Below are 23837 nucleotides of genomic sequence, written 5' to 3'. Positions count from 1 at the left end.
GAAAGGACAGACAAATGATCTATGACTCTATACTCAAAGAAACATCTTCAGAGGGCCAGAGAACAAGAAGGGCTTTTAGAAATTTACAGAATTTTAATTCTTCTCCTTTCCAGGATGGCAAATCTGTGGTACGTGACCCTCCACTCTCCTCTACTTCAATAACTGCAGACAAGATTAATTGGTCCTATATATGTGTCTCCAGAATTCTACTTAACACCATGTGAAGAAATTATGATCAATCCATTGACAGTGGTTCCTAGAGGTCATTCTTGGCCTAGTACAGGGGTTGCCAAATTTTTTCTATAAGGTACCAGAGAGTAAATATTTTAAGCTTTTCAGCTATATGGTTTCTGTCCACTTAACTTCACCCTTATAGCACAAAAGCAGCTACAGACAATATATTAAAAAATGAATGTGGCTGTGTTCCCATAAAACTTTACTTGTAGACAATGAAATTTAAATTTGATATAATTTTCTGGTGTTACTCAATATTCCTCTATTGATTTTTTTCAACCATTTAAAAATATAAAAATCATTATTTGCTAGTAGGCTGCATAAAGACAGGTGGTAAACTAGACTTAGCTATAGTTTGCCAACTCTTGTTCCTAGTACAGTTGTTTTATTTTGCACACAAGGAAATAGGGCACAAAAAGGTAAGTGACTTGTTTAAAATCACATGAATGACCTGTGGCAGAGCTACTCATTTTGTGTCAAACTGTCTTAAAGATGGTCTAAATTGGCTCTTTATTATTATATTTCCCTTCAATGATAAGAACCAAGCAACATACTCTCCTTTAAGAAAATAAGCTTTCTCCTGGATCATTTTGAAATATATCTTTATTATTTAAAGAGTCAGTATAGGATCATATGGAGTATATACGCTTATGTGCATGGATTTGTAAGTTGAAATCATTTTTCAGTTTTACTACACATGTACTCCTGTTCTTTAAAAGTGAACTAATGCCAGTATTTGCAACCAGTCCATTTTATAACACATACATAACTCAAAAACTAAGTATAACATATTCAGAGAATAGATATAGTCAGTTTCACAAAAAGAAAATATAGAAGGCCTATTATACTTGAAATAGTTTTCTTAAGAAATATTCCAAAAATGAAATAATCTTCAAGAAAATATATTCAACTCTACTTAAGACCAAGAAATATTTTGGGAAAAACATTTTTTAATTTATTCTTCAACATCAAAGGAGCACCCTTGATGGTAGAGGATAGATACCCCTGTCCTTGTGATTTGAGCATTTTCATAGATAAAATTGTGCCAATTAGCTGGCTTTTTGTCAAACATCTTGTTAGTAGTGTCAACTTTGGCTTTTACATTCACTGGTGGTATGGTAACTTGAGGTAACCCATTAATATCATACAACCAGTACATATCTGCTGTCTGGAAACAAAGAGAGGAAGAGATTTTATATGCAATATCCAGGGACTGAGAAAAACGTAAGAAAAAGTTTACCAAATTAACACCTTCTCTCTTCTCCATGAAAGGTACAGGAATGGCACAAAGCTGAAACTGCACTGATAATAAATAATTAACATGGAAAATAAATTCAGGAAAGCATTTAGCTTTATGAATTAAAAACCATTCACTAAAAAGTCTCTCATACTTAGAGGCCTGCCCTCTGGATGAACTAAGCATCCATCTGATCTAAAGGGAAGCTAACTACTTGGTTTGCATGAGACCACTGCCCAGCATGAACTATATGTAATGGAAATAATATGTCACAAGATTTATCTATGCGAATTTCAGTGTGGCTATAGAACTGACTGGTAAACATGCCAAGCTTCTGTTTTTTAGATTATGAAAGCACATCACTAATATAACTATTTGTAACTACTGAGCATGGTGCAAACTCATTAATGACAATCATAATCTAAAACCAGGTCAGTACAACTTATACAGGGATTTACTTAAAAATCCTTCATTTCTTCTGCATTTTTGTACAGAATAGCAATATTGAATGAGGCAGTCTAGCATTTTCTGCACATTTATGTTCATACTTAAATCCCATCACTCTTACAGAGTTTCCTAATGCTACCTGTGTTTATCTAGGCCATCTTCTTCACATAAGAGTTGTACCATGTATGTTCATTCAGGAGACGTTCAGGCCAAGAGAATACTGCAGTAACATCAGGGTTTAATGTGTAATGTGATATCTATCACCAAATGTTAAGTGCAGGAATTTCTTGCACCACTGGAATGGCCCTGTTTTAATCGTAACTGGCTCTTTTATCCAGTGCTCATAGTAGTTAAGTATTCAGAATCAACGGCACAAACAGATGGAGAGATATACCACATTCTTGGATTGGAAGAATCAATATTATCAAAATGACTATACTACCCAAAGCAATCTACAGATTCAATGCAATCCCTATCAAATTACCAAATGGCATTTTTCACAGAATTAGAACAAAAAATTTTACAATTTGTATGGCGACACAAAAGACCCTGAATAGCCAAAGCAATCTTGAGAAAGAAAAAAGGAGTGGGAGGAATCAGGCTCCCTGACTTCAGACTATACTACAAAGTTACATTAATCAGGACAGTATGGTACTGGCACAAAAACAGAAATATAGATAAATGGAACAGGATAGAAAGCCCAGAGATAAACCCACGCACCTATGGTCAACTAATCTATGATGAAGGAAGCAAGGATATACAATGGAGAAAAGACAGCCTCTTCAATAAGTGGTGCTGGGAAAACTGGACAGCTACATGCAAATGAAAGAAATTAGAACACTCCCTAATACCATACACAAAAATAAACTCAATGGATAAAAGACCTAAATGTAAGGCCAGATACTATACAACTCTTAGAGGAAAACATAGGAAGAACACTCTTTCACATAAATTGTAGCAATATCTTTTTTGATCCACCCCATGGAGTAATGAAAATAAAAACAAAAATAAACAAATGGGACCTAATCAAATTTACAAGCTTTTGCACCACAAAGGAAACCATAAACAAAATGAAGTGACAACCTACAGAATGGGAGAAAGTATTTGCAAATGATGCTACCAACAAGGGATTAATCTCCAAAATATACAAAGAGCTCATGCAGCTCAATAACAAAAAAACAAACAACCCAATCAAAAAATGGGTGGAAGATCTAAATAGACATTTCTCCAAAGCAGACATACAGATAGCCAAAAAGCACATGAAAAGATGCTCAACATCACTAATTATTAGAGAAATGCAAATCAAAACTACAATGAGGTATCACCTCACACTGGTCAGAATGGTCATCATCAAAAAGTCTACAAACAATAAATGCTGGAGAGGGTGTGGAGAAAAGTGCAACCCTCTTGCACTGTTGGTGGGAATGTAAATTGGTACAGTCACTATGGAGAACAGTATGGAGGTTCCTTAAAAAACTAAAAATAGAGCTACCATATGATCCAGCAATCCCACTCCTGGGCATATACCCAGAGAAAACCATAATTCGAAAAGATATATGCACCACAATGTTCATTGCAGTGCTATTTACAATAGCCAGGACATGGAAGCAACCTAAATGTCCATCAACAGATGAATGGATAAAGAAGATGTGGCACATATATACAATGGAATATTACTCAGCCATAAAAAAAGAACGAAATAATGCCATTTGTAGCAACATGGATGCAACTACAGATTATCATACTAAGTGAAGTAAGTCAGAAAGAGAAAGACAAATATCATGATATCTCTTATATGTGGAATCTAAAAAAATGGTACAAAGGAACTTATTTACAAAACAGAAATAGAGTCACAAATGTATAAAACAAGCTTATGTTTACCGGGGGGAAAGGGGGGAGGGAGGGATAAATTGGGAGACTGGGATTGACATACACACGCTACTATATATAAAATAGATAACGAATAAGGACCTACTATATAGCACAGGGAACTTTACTCAATACTCTGTAATGACCTATATGGGAAAATAATCTAAAAAAGAGTGGAAATATGTATACGTATAACTGATCCACTTTGCTGTACAGCAGAAATTAACACAACATTGTAAATCAACTATACTCTAATTTAAAAAAAAGTCTTTCTCTGTGCTATACAATAGGTTCTCATTAGTTATCTATTTTATACATAGAATCAATAGTGTATATATGTCAATCCCAATCTCCCAAAAATAAATAAAATAAAATAAAATTGATTAACTGACAAAAAAATTCAAATAATTTTGCAATAAGTGATGCTGTGTGTTTGTATACATATAATATATATAATCCGAATATAAATATATTCCTAAGAAGTTGTTCATGTCCTTTATTTCAATACTTTATACAGTAATAAGAACATATTTATTTTATAAAGATTAAATATTACAGTTCTTATATCTATAGTTAACTTTCTTCCAATTGTGAAAAGAACTCATGTTTTTGAAAACATTTTAAAGATATAGCTCTATATCTTCTATACTCAGTCTCCCTTTGAAAATATAAATTAAAAAGCAGAAGAGAAAATAATATAAGAATAAACCAATACCTCCATGTAGCTAATGTGTCAAAGAATCACTGTGCTGATTCTTACAAAGGAATGCCAAACTGACAATTATACTCAACTATTTATTTAAATGAATTTTAAAAAACAAGTATTTTTTAAACAGATGTAATTTCCATATTTAAATAATATCTCTCGAGTTTGAAAAGGAATCAACCAAAGCCAATGAACTCATGGAATAAATTCCCAAAGCTGTGTTTTAAAGGGCACATCCTTATGAATGGAAACAACATTAGCTGATGTGGCCTGTACCCAGGTACATCCCTCAGACGTTTCCATTTCATTGCTGCCCAATTTCCAATTGCCAGTATCTGCACCTCTTTGACTTGAAGTTTTTCAGAAACTCCAGAAGGCTTCTGTGCTGCCAGGGAATTAACAATTCCTGGGAACATTCCTCAATCAATGATTGAACAGTAGTAGTTGGTGTATAAACCCTCCAACTCCCTGGCCCCCTCAGGTGTGAATATTCTGAGGTGTGAGTTCCACATGATTTCCCAGAGAACTCCCATGGCTTTAAATTCCAGGAGCCCATTCTGGTAATTGCCTTGATAAAAGCACCCTTTATTGGTTTCTATTCCTTCTGTGTCTCATATCCTGGCTTCTCTACATCTGTTTCCTGTGATCACATGGTAAATATGCTACATGGACTTGAATCCTTATTTCAGGATCTGCTTATGAGAAAATACAAACCAAGATATATATATATATATATATCCCACAGTTTCATGGCAATGGCCAATTCCTTTAAAACCAATACAATTACATACATATTACTTATGCCTATGCCTAGCTATGTCTCTAGTTATACCAGGCCCCTCTACATATAAATATTTCTTTTGTACAAGGCTTATATGTTTTATCTTGGGTAATTCTGATAGCCCTCAGAAATTTATATAAATTATTTAAGATTCATCATGTCCACCGTGGAAGTTGAGTGGACTGTCGACTCTCTTTGAGTCACACTGCTTTTTGTAATACTCTGACCAAGTTAACTTAAGTCTCGCAAAGCTATATGCCTTGTATAACAGTGGGGAAGAGACACTTTTTAATCATTCTAAATATGGTTTAATTGAAAGGGAACTTATGAAGCTTGCTAACAGGGTTGTTGAAGTTTGTATAGGGTAATATTTAACTAAACTGTTCTTAAGAATCCTACTTTCTATTTCCAAGTAAAGCACAATGAAGACCATAGGTTTCATATATGTTACAAGTATTAATTGACTTAATGCTTAAAACCAACAGTTTACAAAAGATGATAATAATGTAAATAATAATTTTTATTTAGATAATGAATTAACTTTTAAAATTCTTCACATTTATCATGTGAGACACCATGGTGTTATCATTAATAGCAGGGTTTTGGAGTCAGATAGACAATGTTTGAACCATGATTTCAAAATCATTGATTTGATATATATAATAACCTTTATGAACCCCAAGGGTATTATACTTAGCATAAAAAGCCAATCTCAAAAGGTTACATATAATTCCATTTACATAATATTTTAGAAATTATGAAATCAAAGGGATGGAGAAAAGATTACTAGTTGCCAGGGGTAGAGAGGGAGTTACAGTATTGGACATGACTAGAAAGGGTTAGCAAGACATAGTTCCTTTGCTGTGATGGAAGAGTTCTCCATCTCACTTGTGACTGTAGTTATACACATCTATACATGGGTTCAAACTGTCTAGAACCAGACATACATACACACACACACACACACAAACACACACAAATGCATGTGAAAAATGTAAAAAATGGAATAAGGTCTCTAGCCTAGTTAACACTATTTTGTTAAGTTAATATCTTTGCATTGATATTTTACTACAGCTATATAAGATGTCACCATTGGGAGAGCTGGGAGAAGGATTCATAGGACTCTGTGTACTATTTTTATGTCTTTACATATTTATTTAAATTAAAAAATATGAGATTTATGAGTCAATTGAAAATTTGAACACTAAATGGATATTTGGTATGTACTGATGTTAAGGAATTATTGTTAAATTTTAGATGTGATAATGCTATTATGGTTAAGATTTTTGTCTTTTAGAGATTAGTAGAAAATATTTGCAGATAATAGGATGCCTGGCATTTTCTTCAAAATAATATGGGAAGTCAGGAAGGGGGTGGGAATATATCTGAAGCAGGAGTGGCCTTGAGTTGATAAGTGTTCATATGGGATGATGAGCATGTGTGGATTAATTATTCTCTCCATTTCTACACGTATTTGGAATTTTCCATAATAAAAATAGGATCAACAAAATAGTGACTTCTTAAATCCAAATAGTGATTTCTCAATTTTCCCCGTATATACTTTATCAAACTATACTACTTCAGACTAAATGAAAATGTTATATTCTCAGTTGATCCCATATACTAACTTATTCTTTCACAGAAACCCTTCAATTCTGCTGCCACTGATTTAATTGTCAATTCTGCATAGGGAAATCAGAAACAGAATTTTGTTGATAAAACCTCCTAAGTAGTTAATTTCAGAAATGTCCACCATATGCTATAAACTGAATATAATTTTATTCACAAATATATTTTTAAAATATCATTTTAAGAAGGAAATACATCAACATGATCATTTAAAATCAAATATTAACACAGGAGTGGGTTATGTGCAGCAAGGCTCCAGAGGCTTTATATTTTTATTACCTGGGTTGTAAGGACTCTAAGATGAAAAATAAAAATAATTTTCTCAAGCAATATTCAACATTTTTATCTATTCATTAAAACAGTAACAACACATTTTTCTGCCAATGGTGCTGCTTAATTAGTGTCTGATTCAGAAGTCTAGTAGACACTTTGGCATCAGTAGCTGTGTCTCAAAACATGACTACAAGTCCCTTGTGCCTGTGCTACTGAAAACAGACAGTGGGAATAGGCATCTTTTCAGAAATAACTTGAAAGTTATCTTAAGCCAAAAAGTTCCTAGTGGCATATATGTGGGAAATTTTATGGAGAAGTGTTGCTTACTGGATAAATTTTCAGAATTGTATTTACCTTAACTTTTAATAAAATGATCACTTTAACATTATTTTACATTAATGGCCCATTTCACATCGTTTTTTTTTTTTCCAATTCAAGATAAATTTTATCTTCTATTTAATTTTCTTCATTTTAGACTTTAACATTTTGAAAACATCTTATCCCTTAATCAAAGGTTTCAAAATCTCTATCGCAAATCACCTAAAGTCTTTGAATAGGTTATTACAGAAAATAATATGTGACTATACAAATCACTTTACAGTCATTATTTATGTCTTCCACAATTCCTCAATATGGAAGAGAAATAATTTCCTATTTTCACTGGTGATAACAATATTTTTGGTTATACTGCACATTTAAAATTTCTTTATTGACCAAAAGGAAATTAAAACAAGACAGAGCAGTTGAAATATGTTGACTTTTGCAAGATAATGTTGCTATTCTTTATCTGTGATCATTGGGTGAAACCTTTTCTCCCAAAGTCATTTAATGACTTTTGTGACATCAAACATTCTTGACTACTGCCTTTGTAGAACTCACCTGTATTGCTAATGTTGCTGTGTATTTCCTGCTGTACATTTTGGGTTTAAAACCCACAACGATTAGAGTTCCTTCAGTGTCAAAAGGAAGAAGTTCTCCAACCTGAGGTTTTACAAAAAACTCAGGATAACTGCCAGGTAGGAAGTATGCCGTGAATGGCTCGGGATTTCAGGAACAAAAATATAATATCAACCTTTAAAATTGTATCATTACCCTGTTCTCTTTATGAGAACTTGATGGGTAGGGCTTGGTTTATATCCTGTTGCATAGGACCACAGTTAAACATTAATGCTGCTATGCAGCTGTGAGTCTGATACTTGTTACTTTATGGAATGCTTACAGAGTAATAGTGAGGAGGCTTTTTTTTTTTTTTAAGATTTTTTTTTTGATGTGGACCATTTATAAATTTATTTATTTATTTATTTATGGCTGTGTTGGGTCTTCGTTTCTGTGCGAGGGCTTTCTCTAGTTGCGGCAAGCGGGGGCCACTCTTCATCGCGGTGCGCGGGCCTCTCACTATCGCGGCCTCCCTTGTTGCGGAGCACAGGCTCCAGACGTGCAGGCTCAGTAATTGTGGCTCACGGGCCCAGTTGCTCCGCGGCATGTGGGATCTTCCCAGACCAGGGCTCGAATCCGTGTCCCCTGCATTGGCAGGCAGATTCTCAACCACTGCGCCACCAGGGAAGCCCGAGGCATTTTTTAAATTACCAAAAAGTGTCATTCTTTGCAGGGTGACAAAAATGGAATCTTAAACATATTTTCAATCACATTTTATTTTTATAGTGTACAAAGAATACAATGCTGTCCCTATAAAAACTGGAAGAACTCAATGTTCCAAATGAAAATTCAATTATTTTTAAATAAATTAATATGTAAAATGCCTGACCACAGCAGCTATCATAAAGCCTTTGTTTTTACTATTATTCCAATGTGATATTTGCTCACTCTCTTTCAGTTTTCCACTTGCTAAGTAAGACATAAATACTTTACAGGTTCATTAAAGATTCTTGGGCCTGAAGATGAGCTGCTATGATCTGAAGTGAACTAGGTGACATTTAAGATTCAAGTGACCATCTTGAAGTCAAGGTAGATTACATTTGAGATGAAGACTGTGAAAGAAGTTGAGGAACTTCTTGGTAGAAGAAAGCAGGAGAGAGGCACAGTACATGGGAGGTTGTGAGGAATTTAAAATCCAAACTGACAGGGGAGATACAGGCAGAAGGTAAAGAACAGTTTCCTAGAAAAGACCGAACAGTGAAACATAGAAGAGCAGATGGGAGATTCAGGTTGGGACTCATTGATCCTTTCAGTAAATGTGTATTGAGTATCATAGCAGGTGGTCTGAGAAAGTGGACTAAGGATACAGATGGCTTAGACTGGAATCTTAGCTCTATCTGGGAGCATGACTTCAGGCAACTTCCTTAGTCTTTTTGAACCTCAGTTTTCATTCTGTTAAATTAATAATACCCATAAAGATTATTATCTTTCCTGGCACATGGAAAGTACCTGACAAGGACTAATTAATATTAATATAATCATTATGATTGTTATTGTTTTAAAACATTTTATTACCAGTGCTAGGCAATGATGCATGATCCAATAAATAAGAGATGTATAAAACAGAATATCCAGAGGGGTGATGTCAGGAAGATGGCAGAATAGGAAGCCCCAGATCAGTTCCATGGAGACACTGATTCAAAAATATGCAGGCCAATTTCCATTGTGAGAAATTCTGAAACCAGTTAAGAGGCTTCTGCCCTCCAGGTGAGTGTAAAATCAGCTGCTTTGAAGCTATTAGGAAAATTTGTGGATGCTGTCACCACAAGCTCTCCCTCCTGAGCACAGTACCACAGGATTAGGAGGAAATTCTCAGGTCTCACTTCTCCCAGGTGAAGAAAAGAGAAGAGTGGACCAGACATCCAACATCTGGATATTGGAGGTGTGGGGCTACTGGGGGACTGGCTTCTGTCTTGCGTATCTTGAAGTATTGATGAGACCTGACACACTCTAGAAGCATGGTAGTTTCTGAGAACAAAAAAGAGCTGGGCAGCATACTGGTTCTACAGAGGTCTCATGGTATGGCAGACAGAAACTGATATAGCTCAGAAGGCTTTCCATAAGTGCAGAAAAAGAAGAGTGGAACATGCATCCAAATTTCTGGCTTTTCAGTGGGCTGCTTAAGGTTCTGGTTTCTGTCTTGCTTGTCTTATGGAACTGAGAGAACATGACAAACTCTAGATGCCTAGAGGCTGCTGAAAAAAAGATCTGGGCAGTGTGCTACTTCAGAGTACTCACACTACAGAAGACAGACACCAGAGGGAGCAAGAGATTACAAACTCCTGAGAAAACAGAAGCTGGCAAGTCCCTCTAATTAGTAATCTTCATACACAAGATCAGAAAGACATATTCACAGAAAAGATCTGAGAGGCCCCCAGAGTCTCTAGTTGCACTGCTTGGTGAAGATCTTTCCTTGTATAAAGCCAGTATGTAAAGAATGGGAGAGGTAGCTATTTTTTCAAATGTGTAGATACCAACACAAAGTTAAAAAGAATATGAAGAAACAGAAAAAAATTACCCTGTTAAAGAAACAAAATAAGTCTCCAGAAACACACCATAAAGAAATGGAGGTATAGGAATTACTTGACAAATTATTCAAAATAACTGTCATGAAGATGTTCAACAATATCAGGAAAACAATGCATGAACAAAATGAGAATTTCAACAAAGAGATAGAAAATATATAAAAAGACCAAACAAATTTTGGAGCTGAGGAATGTAGCTGAAAAATTCACTGAAATGAAAAATTCACTAGAGGTTCAACAGATTTGATCAAGCAAAAGTAATCAGAGAATTTGAAGAAAAGTCATGTGAAATTATCCAGTCAGAGGAGCAAAAAGAAAAATAAATAAAATAGAGTGAAGAAAATCTAAGGGATTTACACAACAATATCAAGAGGACCAATATACACATTATGAGTCTCAGAAGGAAAAGAGAAAAATAGAGGCAGAAAGCTTATTTAAAGAAATAATGGCCGAAAACTTCCCAAATCTGGGGAAGGAAATGGACATCAGATTCATGAAGTCCAAAAGGCTCTAAATAGGATGAAACCAAATAACTCCACAATGAGATGCATAATCAAAATGTCAACAAAGCCAAAAAGAGAATTTGGAAATGGCAAGAGAAAAATAACTTATCACATACAAGGGAATCCTTGTAAGACTCTCCGCAGATTTCTCAGCAGAAACCTTGTAAGCCTGAAATGAGAGGGATGATATATTTAAAGTGATAAAAAACAAACTGCTAAACAAAAATACTATAACCAGCAAAATCATCCTTCAAAAATGAAGTAGATACTTTCCCTGACAAAGAAAAGCTGAGGGAGCTAATCACCATTAGACCTGCCTTACAAGGCATGCTAAAGGGAGTCCTTCAAGTTGAAATGAAAAGATGCCGAACAGCCACACAAAAGCATTTGAAAGTATAAAGCTCACTGGTAAAGGTAAATATATAGAAAATACACAAAACTGAATAGTGTAACAGTGGTACATAAATCACTTTTAATTGTGGCATAAAAGTTAAAAAACAAAAGTATAAAAATAACTATAATTATAAAATATATTAATGGATACACAATATAAAATATGTAATTTGTACATCACCAACAAAGTGTACAGATTTTGTATGCAGTTGAAGTCAAGTTATCAGCTTAAAATGGATTGTTACTTATGAGATGTTTTATGTAAGCCCTATGGTAACCACAAAGAAAACACCTACAGAAGATACCCAAAAGAAAATGAGAAAGGAATCAAAGCATGTTACTAGAAAAAAAAATCAATACAACATAAAGGAAGACAGCAAGAGAAGAAAAGATGGACAAAAGAGCTATAAGACATACAGAAAACAACAAAATGGCAATACTAAGTCCTTCCCTGTCAATAATTACTTTAAATGTAAATCAAACTCCCCACTCAAAAAGAGACAGTAGCTGATAGGATAAAAAACAAGATCCAAGTATATGCTGTCTACAAGAGACTAACTTTGGGTTTAAAAATATACATAAGCTGAAAGTTTTAAAGGGAAGAAAGATGGCAAATGGTAAACAAAAGAGCATGGATGGCCTTACTTATATTAAGCAAAGTAGACTTAATAAAAAACTGTCACAGAAGACAAAGAAGGACCTTATATCAGATCAACTTGCCAGAATGATATAACAATTATACATATTATAACTATACATATGCCCAACAACAGAGTATCTAAATATATGTACCAAAGATTAACAGAAATGAAAGGAGAAATAGAAAGCAATAGAATAATAATAAGAGATTTCAAAATCCCATTTCCAATAATGGATAGAAAACCGAGAAAGAAGATCAGTAAGAAAAAAGAAGACAGGAACAACTCTATAGACAAATGGTTCTAACAAATATACGCAGAGCATTCCACTCAACAGCAACAGCATTTACATTCCTTTCAGGGGCACATGGAACATTCTCAAGGACAGACTGCATGTTAGGTCACAAATCAAGTCTAAACAAATTTAAGAAGACTGAAATCCTCCCAGTTGTCTTTTCCCACCACAGTGGAATGAAACTAGATATCAATAGCACAAGGAAAATTGGAAATACACAAATATGTGGAAATTAAACAATCAAATTTTAATTTTAAAAAAACCAATGAAATCTTGAACTACCAATGAACCAAAGAAGAAGTCAAAAAGATGTTAGAAAATATCTTGAGACAAACGAAAATGAAAACACAACATTGCTTGTAGAATGCAGCAAAAGTCGTACTAAGAGGGAAGTTTATAGTGATAAATGCCTACATTAAAAAAAAAAAAAAGAAAGAACTCAAATAAACAACCTAACTCTATACCTCAAGAAACGAGAAAAAGAAGAAAAACTCAACCCAAAGTTACCAGAAAGAAGGAAATAATAAAGAGTAGAGCAGAAATAAATCAAAGAGACAATAGACAAAAATCAACTAAGAGTGAAACTAAGAGTTGGTTTTTTGAAAAGAACAAAATCAACAAAATTACCTAGATCAATTAAGAAAAAAAGAGAAGACAAATATATAAAATCATAAATGAAAAAGAACACATTACAATTGATGCCCCAGAAATAAAAATGATCATAAGAGACTGCTGTGAACAATTATATATCAAAAAATTGTATAACCTAGAAGAAATGAATAAATTCCCCCAAAAATGTAATCTACCAAGACAGAATCATGAATAAACAGAAAATCTGAACAGATCTATAAATATTAAGCACATTGAATCAGTAATCAAAATCCTCCCAACAAAGAAAAGCCCAGGAACAGATGGTGAATTCTACCAAATATTTAAAGAATTAACATTAATCCATCTTAAACTCTTCCAAAATATTGAAAAGGAGGGAATACTTCCAAATACTTCCAAGCATAATTTATCCTGATGCCAAAGCCAGAAAAAGACACTACAAAAAAAAGAAAACTACCGGACAATATCCTTGATGAATATAGATGCAAAAATCCTCAACAAATGCTATCAAATTGAATTCAACGGCACAGTAATAGGATCATACACCATGTCCAAATAGGATTTAACCATAGGATGCAAGGAAGGTTCCACATAAGAAAATCAATTAATACGATAAACCACTTTAACAGAATGAAGGATAAAAAACACATGATCATCTCAAGACATACAGAAAAAAATCTGACAAAATTCAACACCCTTTTATGATTAAAAAAACCTCAACAATCTAGGAATAGAAGAAAATTAGTTCACCATAATAGAGGCCACATATGCAAAGTCCACAGCTAATATCATATTCAATGTTGAAAAACCAAAAGCTTTTCCTCTGAGATCATTATCTCTGTTAGCAGATGACATGATTTTATTTGTAGAATGATTCCAGGAAAAACTGTTATAACTAATAAATGAATCCAGTAAAGTTGCAGGATACAAAATCAACATACAAAAATCAGTTGCATTACTATATACTAACAATGAACTATTTGAAAAAAGAAATGAAAAAAAATCCTATTTAAAATAGCATGAAAAAGAATACAGTTGACCCTTGAACAACACAAGTTTGAACTGCATAGGTCCACTTATACATGGAATTTTAAAAATACATATACTACAGTACTACACGATCTGTGATTGGTTCAATCTGTCGGTGTGGAGTCACATATAGGGAGGGCTGACTGTTGACTGCTGGAAGGTCAGCACCCCTAACTGCCATATTGTTCAAGGGTCAAGTGTACTTAGACATAGATTTAACCAAGAATGTTAAGATCTGTACGTTGAAAACTAACAGAAAATGATGAAAGAAATTAGAGAAGACACAAATAAATGGAAAGATATCTCCATATTCATGGACAGGAAGAATCAATATTGTTAAAACATCCATACTATCCAAAGCAATCTACAGATTCAATGCAATCCCCAGCAAAATCCCAATGGCATTTTTTGAAGAAATAATAAAAAAATTGTAAAATGCATATGCAATCTTAAAGGATTCTGAATGGCCAAAACAATCTTGAGAAACAAAAACAAAGCTAGAGGCCTCATACTTAGTAACTTCAAAATTTATTACAAAGCTGCAGTAATCAATATGGAATGATACAGGAATAAAGACAGACATATAGACCAATGGAACAGAACAGAGAGCCTGGGGATAAATGGACACATATACAGTCAACTAATCTTCGACAAAGTTGCTGAAAATACACAATGGGGAAAGGATAGTCTCTTTAATAAATGGTGCTAGGAAAGTTGTATAACCATATACAAAAAAATAAAATTGGACCCCTATCTTATACCACTAACAAAAATCAACTCAAAATGGATTAAAGATATAAACATAAGACCTAAACCCTGTATAAATCAAAAGTAAAAATTTCAGAAGAAAACAAGGGAAAAGCTCCTTCACCTTAGTCTTAGAAATGACTTTCTGGATATAACATCAAAAGCACTGGCAACAAAAGCAAAAATAAACAAGTACGACTATATCACACTAAAACTTTTCTGCACAGCAAAGGAAAAAAAATCAACCAATGAAAAGGCAACCTCTGGACTGGGAGAAAATATTTGCATACCATATATCTGATAGGGGGGTAATATCTAAAATATATAAGGAACTCATACAACTCAATAGCAAGAAAACCCACAAATAACCCTATTAAAAAATGGGCACAGGACCTCAATAGATATTTTTCTAAAGAAGACAGACAAATGGCCAACAAGTATATGAAAAGGTGCTCAACATCACTGATCATCAGGGAAATGCAAATTGAAACCACAGTGGGACATCACCTCACACCTGTTCAAAAAGTCAAAAAATAAGTGTTGGCATGAATGTGGAAAAAAAGAAAACCACTGAACACTGTTGGTGGGATTTAAAATTGGTACAGCCATTGTGGAAAACTGTATGAAGTTTCCTCAAAAAGCTAAAATTGAATTACCATATGATACAGCAATCCTACTTCTGGATTGTATATCTAAAGGAAATGAAATCAGTATCTCAAAGATATATCTGCATTCCCATGCTATTGTAGCATTAATCACAAAAGCTAAGCTATGGAAATAATCTAAGTGTCTGTCTACAGTTGAATGGATAAAGAAATCTGGTATATACACAGAATGGAATATTATTCAGCCATAAAAAAGAAGGAAGTCTTGGGACATTTGGGACAACATGGATGAACCTGGAGGGCATTATGCTAAGTGAAATAAGCCAGATGAGAAAACAAATTCTGCATGATTTCACTTAAATGCAGAATCTAAAAATGCTGAACTCATAGAAGCAGAAAGTAGAGAACAATGATTGTCAGGGGCTGGAAGTTAGAGGAAATAGAGGAATACTGGGCAAAGGATACAAACTTTCAGTTATAAGATAAATAAATTCTGGTGATCTAATGTATAGCATGGAGCCTATAGTTAATAATAAGTATTGTACACTTGAGATTTGCTAAGATAAATCTTTAGTGTTCTCACCACACACACCAAAAAGGTAACTATGTGAGGTGTTGAACAGGTTACCTTGATTGGGAGAATCATTTCACAATATATATTGTATCTAATCATCACATTGTTTACCTTAAATATATACAATGTTTATTTGTCAATCATACGTCAGTATAGCTGGAAAAATAAAAAAAATAAAATAAAATAACTTAATCCAAAGGGTAAGCCTCTGATTGGAGAATTTCAAATCTCAGTGATGACAGATAATTACAGAAATTTTTCCTTTCTTTATGTGGCATTTCTTACATTATACTATCCAGTAGGGTACATATACTGCTTCCATCTGCCAAAGTTAATGCCGTATTTAACCTTCTAAAGGAACAGAAATTTTTATCACCTTTCCCAGGGCTATTGATATTGAAAATATAGCTTGAGGGTCTGACATATACTTTACCCTACCACAGTTCAGAATGGCCTGAATTTGAGGTTCACGGGATCCCAAGCTAAGATAGGGATGTGAACAAAGGTTTCTCTGTTGAGATGGGTTTGGAGGAGAGGAGACAGGAGCTGAGGCATCTTACCTAAATGGACACCCTGCCCACTACATACTACCAAATCTGGTAATTTACTTCATTCTTTGCTGTGACTGTGTTAAGATGTGTGTGTGTGTGTGGGTGTGTGTATGTGTGGGTCTTAGGTAAATTGGAGACAGCAATATCTATTTAGTATTTAAAAAATTAAATTAAATAATGCTATATATGCAAAATATTTAGTAGGAATGAAACACATATTTACTATTGTGTTTACTGTGTTGTTCTTAGGTAGGGCAGAAAAGAGGATAAGAAAAATGTGATGATCATGAATAATCACTCAAGTAGGCTCATTACTGTCCTAGATTTAACACAGCTCTGGATCTTTACTAGAAACACATTATTTTCAGTATTTTTAAAACAACAATATCATTAAGAATAATAGTTGAGCTGTTTTGATACTTTAAACTCTATCATGTGTTTATCCTAACTCTTCAGAGTACTTCTCATCCCTGAATCTTCATACCTAAAATTAACCATTGACAGACTCTGGTCCTTTTAAATAATGAAAATACAAAGTGAAATGCACTCCTTAAAATAGCTTTCCTTTGGTCCATCTCTCTTTCTTCCTCTCCTGAGGACCTTATGTCTTAGAGATCATTTAATTAATTAATTTATTTACTTATTTGTTTTTAACATCTTTATTGGAGTATAATTGCTTTACAATGGTGTGTTAGTTTCTGCTTTATAACAAAGTGAATCAGTTATACATATACATATGTCCCCATATCTCTTCCCTCTTGCATCTCCCTCCCTCCCACCCTCCCTATCCCACCCCTCTAGGCGGTCACAAAGCACTGAGCTGATCTCCCTGTGCTATGCCGCTGCTTCCCACTAGCTATCTATTTTATGTTTGGTAGTATATATATGTCCATGCCACTCTCTCACTTTGTCTCAGCTTACCCTTCCCCCTCCCCGTGTCCTCAAGTCCATTCTTTAGTAGGTCTGCATCTTTATTCCCGTCTTGCCCCTAGGTTTTTCATGACCATTCTTTTTTTTTTAGATTCCATATATATGTGTTAGCATACGGTACTTGTTTTCCTCTTTCTGACTTACTTCACTCTGTATGATAGTCTCTAGGTCCATCCACCTCACTACAAATAACTCAGTTTCGTTCCTTTTTATGGCTGAGTAATATTCCATTGTATATATGTGCCACATCTTCTTTATCCATTCATCGGTTGATGGACACTTAGGTTGCTTCCATGTCCTGGCTATTGCCAATAGAGCTGCAATGAACATTTTGGTACATGACTCTTTTTGAATTATGGCTTTCTCAGGGTATAAGCCCAATAGTGGGATTGCTGGGTCATATGGTAGTTGTATTTTTAGTTTTTTAAGGAACGTCCATACTATTCTCCATAGTGGCTGTATCAATTTACATTCCCACCAACAGTGCAGGAGGGTTCCCTTTTCTCCACACCCTCTCCAGCATTTATTGTTTGTAGATTTTTTGATGATGGCCATTCTGACCGGTGTGAGATGATATCTCATTGTAGTTTTGATTTGCATTTCTCTAATGATTAATGATGTTGAGCATTCTTTCATGTGTCTGTTGGCAATCTGTATATCTTCTTTGGAGAAATGTCTATTTAGGTCTTCTGCCCATTTTTGGATTGGGTTGTTTGTTTTTTTAATATTGAGCTGCATGAGTTGCTTGTAAATTTTGGAGATTAACTCTTTCTCAGTTGCTTCATTTGAAAATATTTTCTCCCATTCTGAAGGTTGTCTTTTTGTCTTGTTTATGGTTTCCTTTGCTGTGCAAAAGCTTTTAAGTTTCATTAGGTCCCATTTGTTTATTTTTGTTTTTATTTCCATTTCTCTAGGAGGTGGGTCAAAAAGGATCTTGCTGTGATTTATGTCATAGAGTGTTCTGCCTATGTTTTCCTCTAAGAGTTTGATGGTGTCTGGCCTTACATTTAGGTCCTTAATCCACTTTGAGTTTATTTTTGTGTATGGTGTTAGGGAGTATTCTAATTTCATTCTTTTACATGTAGCTGTCCAGTTTTCCCAGCACCACTTATTGAAGAGGCTGTCTTTTCTCCACTTGCCTCCTTTATCAAAGATATTCTTTGATAAGAATATCTTGCCTCCTTTATCAAAGATAAGGTGACCATATGTGCGTGGGTTTACCTCTGGACTTTCTATCCTGTTCCATTGATCTATATTTCTATTTCTGTGCCAGTACCATACTGTCTTGATTACCGTAGCTTTGTAATATAGTCTGAAGTCAGGGAGCCTGACTCCTCCAGCTCCGTTTTTCTTTCTCAAGATTGCTTTGGCTATTCGGGGTCTTTTGTGTTTCCATACAAATTGTGAAATTTTTTTGTTCTAGTTCTGTGAAAAATGCCAGTGGTAGTTTGATAGGGATTGCATTGAATCTGTAGATTGCTTTGGGTAGTAGAGTCATTTTCACAATGTTGATTCTTCCAATCCAAGAACATGGTATATCTCTCCATCTATTTGTATTATCTTTAATTTGTTTCATGAGTGTCTTATAATTTTCTGCATACAGGTCTTTTGTCTCCTTAGGTAGGTATATTCCTAGATATTTTATTCTTTTTGTTGCAGTGGTAAATGGGAGTGTTTTCTTAATTTCACTTTCAGATTTTTCATCAGTAGTATATAGGAATGCAAAAGATTTCTGTGCATTAATTTTGTATCCTGCTACTTTACCAAATTCATTGATTAGCTATAGTAGTTTTCTGGTAGCATCCTTAGGATTCTGTATGTATAGTACCATGTCATCTGCAAACAGTGACAGCTTTACTTCTTTTCTGATTTGGATTCCTTTTATTTCTTTTTCTTCTCTGATTGCTGTGGCTAAAACTTCCAAAACTATGTTGAATAATAGTGGTGAGAGTGGGCAACCTTGTCTTGTTCCTGATCTTAGTGGAAATGGTTTCAGTTTTTCACCATTGAGGATGATGTTAGCTGTGGGTTTGTCATATATGGCCTTTATTATGTTGAGCAAAGTTCCCTCTATGCCTACTTTCTGGAGGGTTTTTATCATAAATGGGTGTTGAATTTTGTCAAAAGCTTTCTCTGCATCTATTGAGATGATCATATGGTTTTTCTCCTTCAGTTTGTTAATATGGTGTATCACGTTGATTGATTTGCATATATTAAAGAATCCTTGCATTCCTGGGATAAATCCCACTTGATCAAAGTGTATGATCCTTTTAATGTGCTGATGGATTCTGTTTACTAGTATTTTGTTGAGGATTTTTGCGTCTATGTTCACCAGTGATATTGGCCTGTAGTTTTCTTTCTTTGTGACATCTTTGTCTGGTTTTGGTATCAGAGTGATGGTGGCCTCGTAGAATGAGTTTGGGAGTGTTTCTCCCTCTGCTATATTGTGGAAGAGTTTGAGAAGGATAGGTGTTAGCTCTTTTCTAAATGTTTGATAGAATTCGCCTGTGAAGCCATCTGGTCCTGGGCATTTGTTTGTTTGAAGATTTTAAATCACACTTTCAATTTCAGTGCTTGTGATTGGTCGGTTCATATTTTCTATTTCTTCCTGGTTCAGTCTCGGAAGGTTGTGCACGTCTAAGAATTTGCCCATTTCTTCCAGGTTGTCCATTTTATTGGCATATAGTTGCTTGTAGTAATCTCTCATGATCCTTTGTATTTCTGCAGTGTCAGTTGTTACTTCTCCCTTTTCATTTCTAATTCTATTGATTTCAGTCTTTTCCCTTTTTTTCTTGATGAGTCTGGTTAATGGTTTATCAATTTTGTTTATCTTCTCAAAGAACCAGCTTTTAGTTTTATTGATCTTTGTTATCATTTCCTTCATTTCTTTTCCATTTATTTCTGATCTGGTCTTTATGATTTCTTTCCTTCTGCTAACTTTGGGTTTTTTTTGTTCTTCTTTCTCTAATTGCTTTAGCTGTAAGGTTAGGTTGTTTACTTGAGATGTTTCTTGTTTCTTAAGGTAGGATTGTATTGCTATAAACTTCCCGCTTAGAACTGCTTTTGCTGCATCCCATAGGTTTTGCATCGTCGTGTTTTCATTGTCATTTGTTTCTAGGTATTTTTTGGTTTCCTCTTTGATTTCTTCAGTGATCTCTTGGTTATTAAGTAGTGTGTTGTTTAGCCTCCATGTATTTGTATTTCTTACAGATTTTTTCATGTAATTGATATCTAGTCTCATAGCATTGTGGTCAGAAAAGATACTTGATATGATTTCAATTTTCTTAAATTTACCAAGGCTTGATTTGTGACCCAAGATATGATGTATCCTGGAGAATGTTCCATGAGCACTTGAGAAGAAAGTGTATTCTGTTGTTTTTGGATGGAATGTCCTATAAGTATCAATTAAGTCCATCTTGTTTAATGTATCACTTAAAGCTTTTGTTTCCTTATTGATTTTCATTCTGGATGATCGGTCCATTGGTGAAAGTGGAGTGTTAAAGTCTCCTACTATGATTGTGTTACTGTCGATTTCCCCTTTTATGGCTGTTAGTATTTGCCTTATGTATTGAGGTGCTCCTATGTTGGATGCATAAATATTTACACTTGTTATATCTTCTTCTCGGATTGATCTCTTGATAATTATGTAGTGTCCTTCTTTGTCTCTTGTAATAGTCTTTGTTTTAAAGTCTATTTTGTCTGATATGAGAATTGCTACTCCAGCTTTCTTTTGATTTCCATTTGCATCGAATGACTTTTTCCATCCCCTCAATTTCAGTCTGTATGTGTCCCTAGGTCTGAAGTGGGTCTCTTGTAGACAGCATATATATGGGTCTTGTTTTTGTATCCATTCAGCCAATCTATGTCTTTTGGTTGGAGCATTTAATCCTTTTATATTTAAGGTAATTATCGATACGTATGTTCCTATTACCATTTTCTTAATTGTTTTGGGTTTATTATTGTAGGTCTTTTCCTTCTCTTGTGTTTCCTGCCTAGAGAAGTTCCTTTAGCATTTGTTGTAAAGCTGGTTTGGTGGTGCTGAATTCTCTTACCTTTTGCTTGTCTGTAAAGGTTTTAATTTCTCCGTCAAATCTGAATGAGATGCTTGCTGGGTAATCTTGGTTGTAGGTTTTTCTTCTTCATCACTTTAAATATGTCCTGCCACTCCCTTCTGGCTTGCAGAGTTTCTGCTGAAAGATCAGCTGTTAACCTTATGGGGATTCCCATATGTGTTATTTGTTGTTTTTCCCTTGCTGCTTTTAATATTTGTTCTTTGTATTTAATGTTTGATAAGTTTGATTAATATGTGTCTTGGGGTGTTTCTCCTTGGATTTATCCTGTATGGGATGCTCTGTGCTTCCTGGACTTAACTATTTCCTTTCGCATATTAGGGAAGTTTTCAACTATAATCTCTTCAAATATTTTCTCAGTCCCTTTCTTTTTCTCTTCTTCTTCTGGGACCCCTATAATTCGAATGTTGGTGCGTTTAATGTTGTCCCAGAGGTCTGCTAGACTGTCCTCAATTCTTTTCATTCTTTTTTCTTTATTCTGCTCTGCAGTAGTTATTTCCACTATTCTATCTTTCAGGTCACTTATCCGTTCTTCTGCCTCTGTTATTCTGCTATTGATCCCTTCTAGAGAATTTTTAATTTCATTTATTGTGTTGTTCATCACTGTTTGTTTGCTCTATAGTTCTTCTAGGTCCTTGTTAAATGTTTCTTTTATTTTCTCCATTCTATTTCCAAGATATTGGATCATCTTTACTATCATTATTCTGAATTGTTTTTCAGGTAGACTGCCTATTTCCTCTTCATTTGTTAGGTCTTGTGGGTTTTTGCCTTGCTCCTTCATCTGCTGTGTGTTTATTTATCTTCTCATTTTGCTTAACTTACTGTGTTTGGGGTCTCCTTTTTGCAGGCTGCAGGTTCATAGTTCCCGTTGTTTTTGGTGTCTGTCCCCAGTGGCTAAGGTTGGTTCAGTGGGTTGTGTAGGCTTCCTGGTGGAGGGGATTAGTGCCTGTGTTCTGGTGGATGAGGCTGGATCTTGTCTTTCTGGTGGGCAGGTCCACGTCTCGTGGTGTGTTTTGGGGTGTCTGTGGCCTTATTATGATTTTAGGCAGTGTCTCTGCTAATGGGTGGGGTTGTGTTCCTGTCTTGCTAGTTGTTTGGCATAGGGTGTCTTGCACTGTAGCTTGCTGGTCATTGAGTGGAGCTGGGTCTTGGTGTTGAGATGGAGATCTCTGGGAGATTTTCACCATTTGATATTACGTGGAGCTGGGAGGTCTCTTGTGGAGCAGTTTCCTGAACTTGGCTCTCCCACCTCTGTGGTACAGCCCTGATGCCTGGCTGGAGCACCAAGAGCCTGTCCTCCACACGGCTCAGAATAAAATGGAGGAAAAAAGGAAAGAAAGAAAGAAAGAAAGAAGATAAAATGAAATAAAATAAAGTAAAATAAAATAAAGTTATTAAAACAAAAAATAAAGTATAATTATTAAGAAAAAGTTTTTTTTAAGTAATAAAACAAATAAACAAACAAAAAAAACCAGACAGAACCCTAGGACAAATGGTAAAAGCAAAGCTATACAGACAAAATTACATACAGAAGCATACACATACACAATCACAAAAAGAGAAAAAGGGAAAAAAATTACATATATCGTTGTTCCCAAAATCCACCTCCTTAATTTGGGATGATCCATTGTCTATTCAGGTATTCCACAGATGCAGGGTACATCTAGTTGATTGTGGAGATTTAATCCCCTGCTCCTGAGGCTGCTTGGAGAGATTTCCCTTTCTCTTCTTTGTTCGCACAGCTCCCGGGGTTCAGATTTGGATTTGGACCCGCCTCTGAGTGTAGGTCACCTGAGGGCGTCTGTTCTTCGCTCAGACAGGACGGGGTTAAATGAGCAGCTGATTCGGGGGCTGTGGCTCACTCAGGCCGGGGGGAGGGAGGGGTACAGATGCGGGGCGAGCTTGCGGCGGCAGAGGACAGCATGACGCTTCACCAGCCTGAGGCACGCTGTGCGTTCTCCCGGGGAAGTTGTCCCTGGATCACGGGACCCTGGCAGTGGCGGGCTGCACAGGCTCCCGGGAGGGGAGGTGTGGGTAGTGACCTGTGCTTGCACACAGGCTTCTTGGTGGCAGCAGCAGCAGCCTTAGCGTCTCATGCCCGTCTCTGGGGTCCGCGCTGATAGCCGCGGCTCGCGCCCGTCTCTGGAGCTCCTTTAAGCAGTGCTCTTAATCCCCTCTCCTCGTGCACCAGGAAACAAAGAGGCAAGAAAAGAGGTAAGAAAAAGTCTCCTGTCTCTTCGGCAGCTCCAGACTTTT

At 35.3% G+C, this 23837-nt stretch overlaps 1 protein-coding gene across 1 annotated transcript in view; it reads right to left on the bottom strand.

Moving 5' to 3' along the window:
- Positions 1-1146: 1146 nt before the first annotated feature.
- Positions 1147-23837, bottom strand: part of CFAP47 (cilia and flagella associated protein 47) — a 486133-nt gene continuing 463442 nt past the window's right edge. The window contains 3 exon segments of the mRNA XM_061178124.1: positions 1147-1233; positions 1235-1402; positions 8056-8248. Coding sequence (XP_061034107.1) covers positions 1147-1233; positions 1235-1402; positions 8056-8248 — 448 coding nt within the window.

This window comes from Eubalaena glacialis, chromosome X, assembly GCF_028564815.1.
Source record: "Eubalaena glacialis isolate mEubGla1 chromosome X, mEubGla1.1.hap2.+ XY, whole genome shotgun sequence".
NCBI lineage: Eukaryota > Metazoa > Chordata > Mammalia > Artiodactyla > Balaenidae > Eubalaena > Eubalaena glacialis.
The sequence above is the reverse complement of the archived record's forward strand: the minus strand, read 5'-3'. Positions and strand labels throughout refer to the sequence as shown.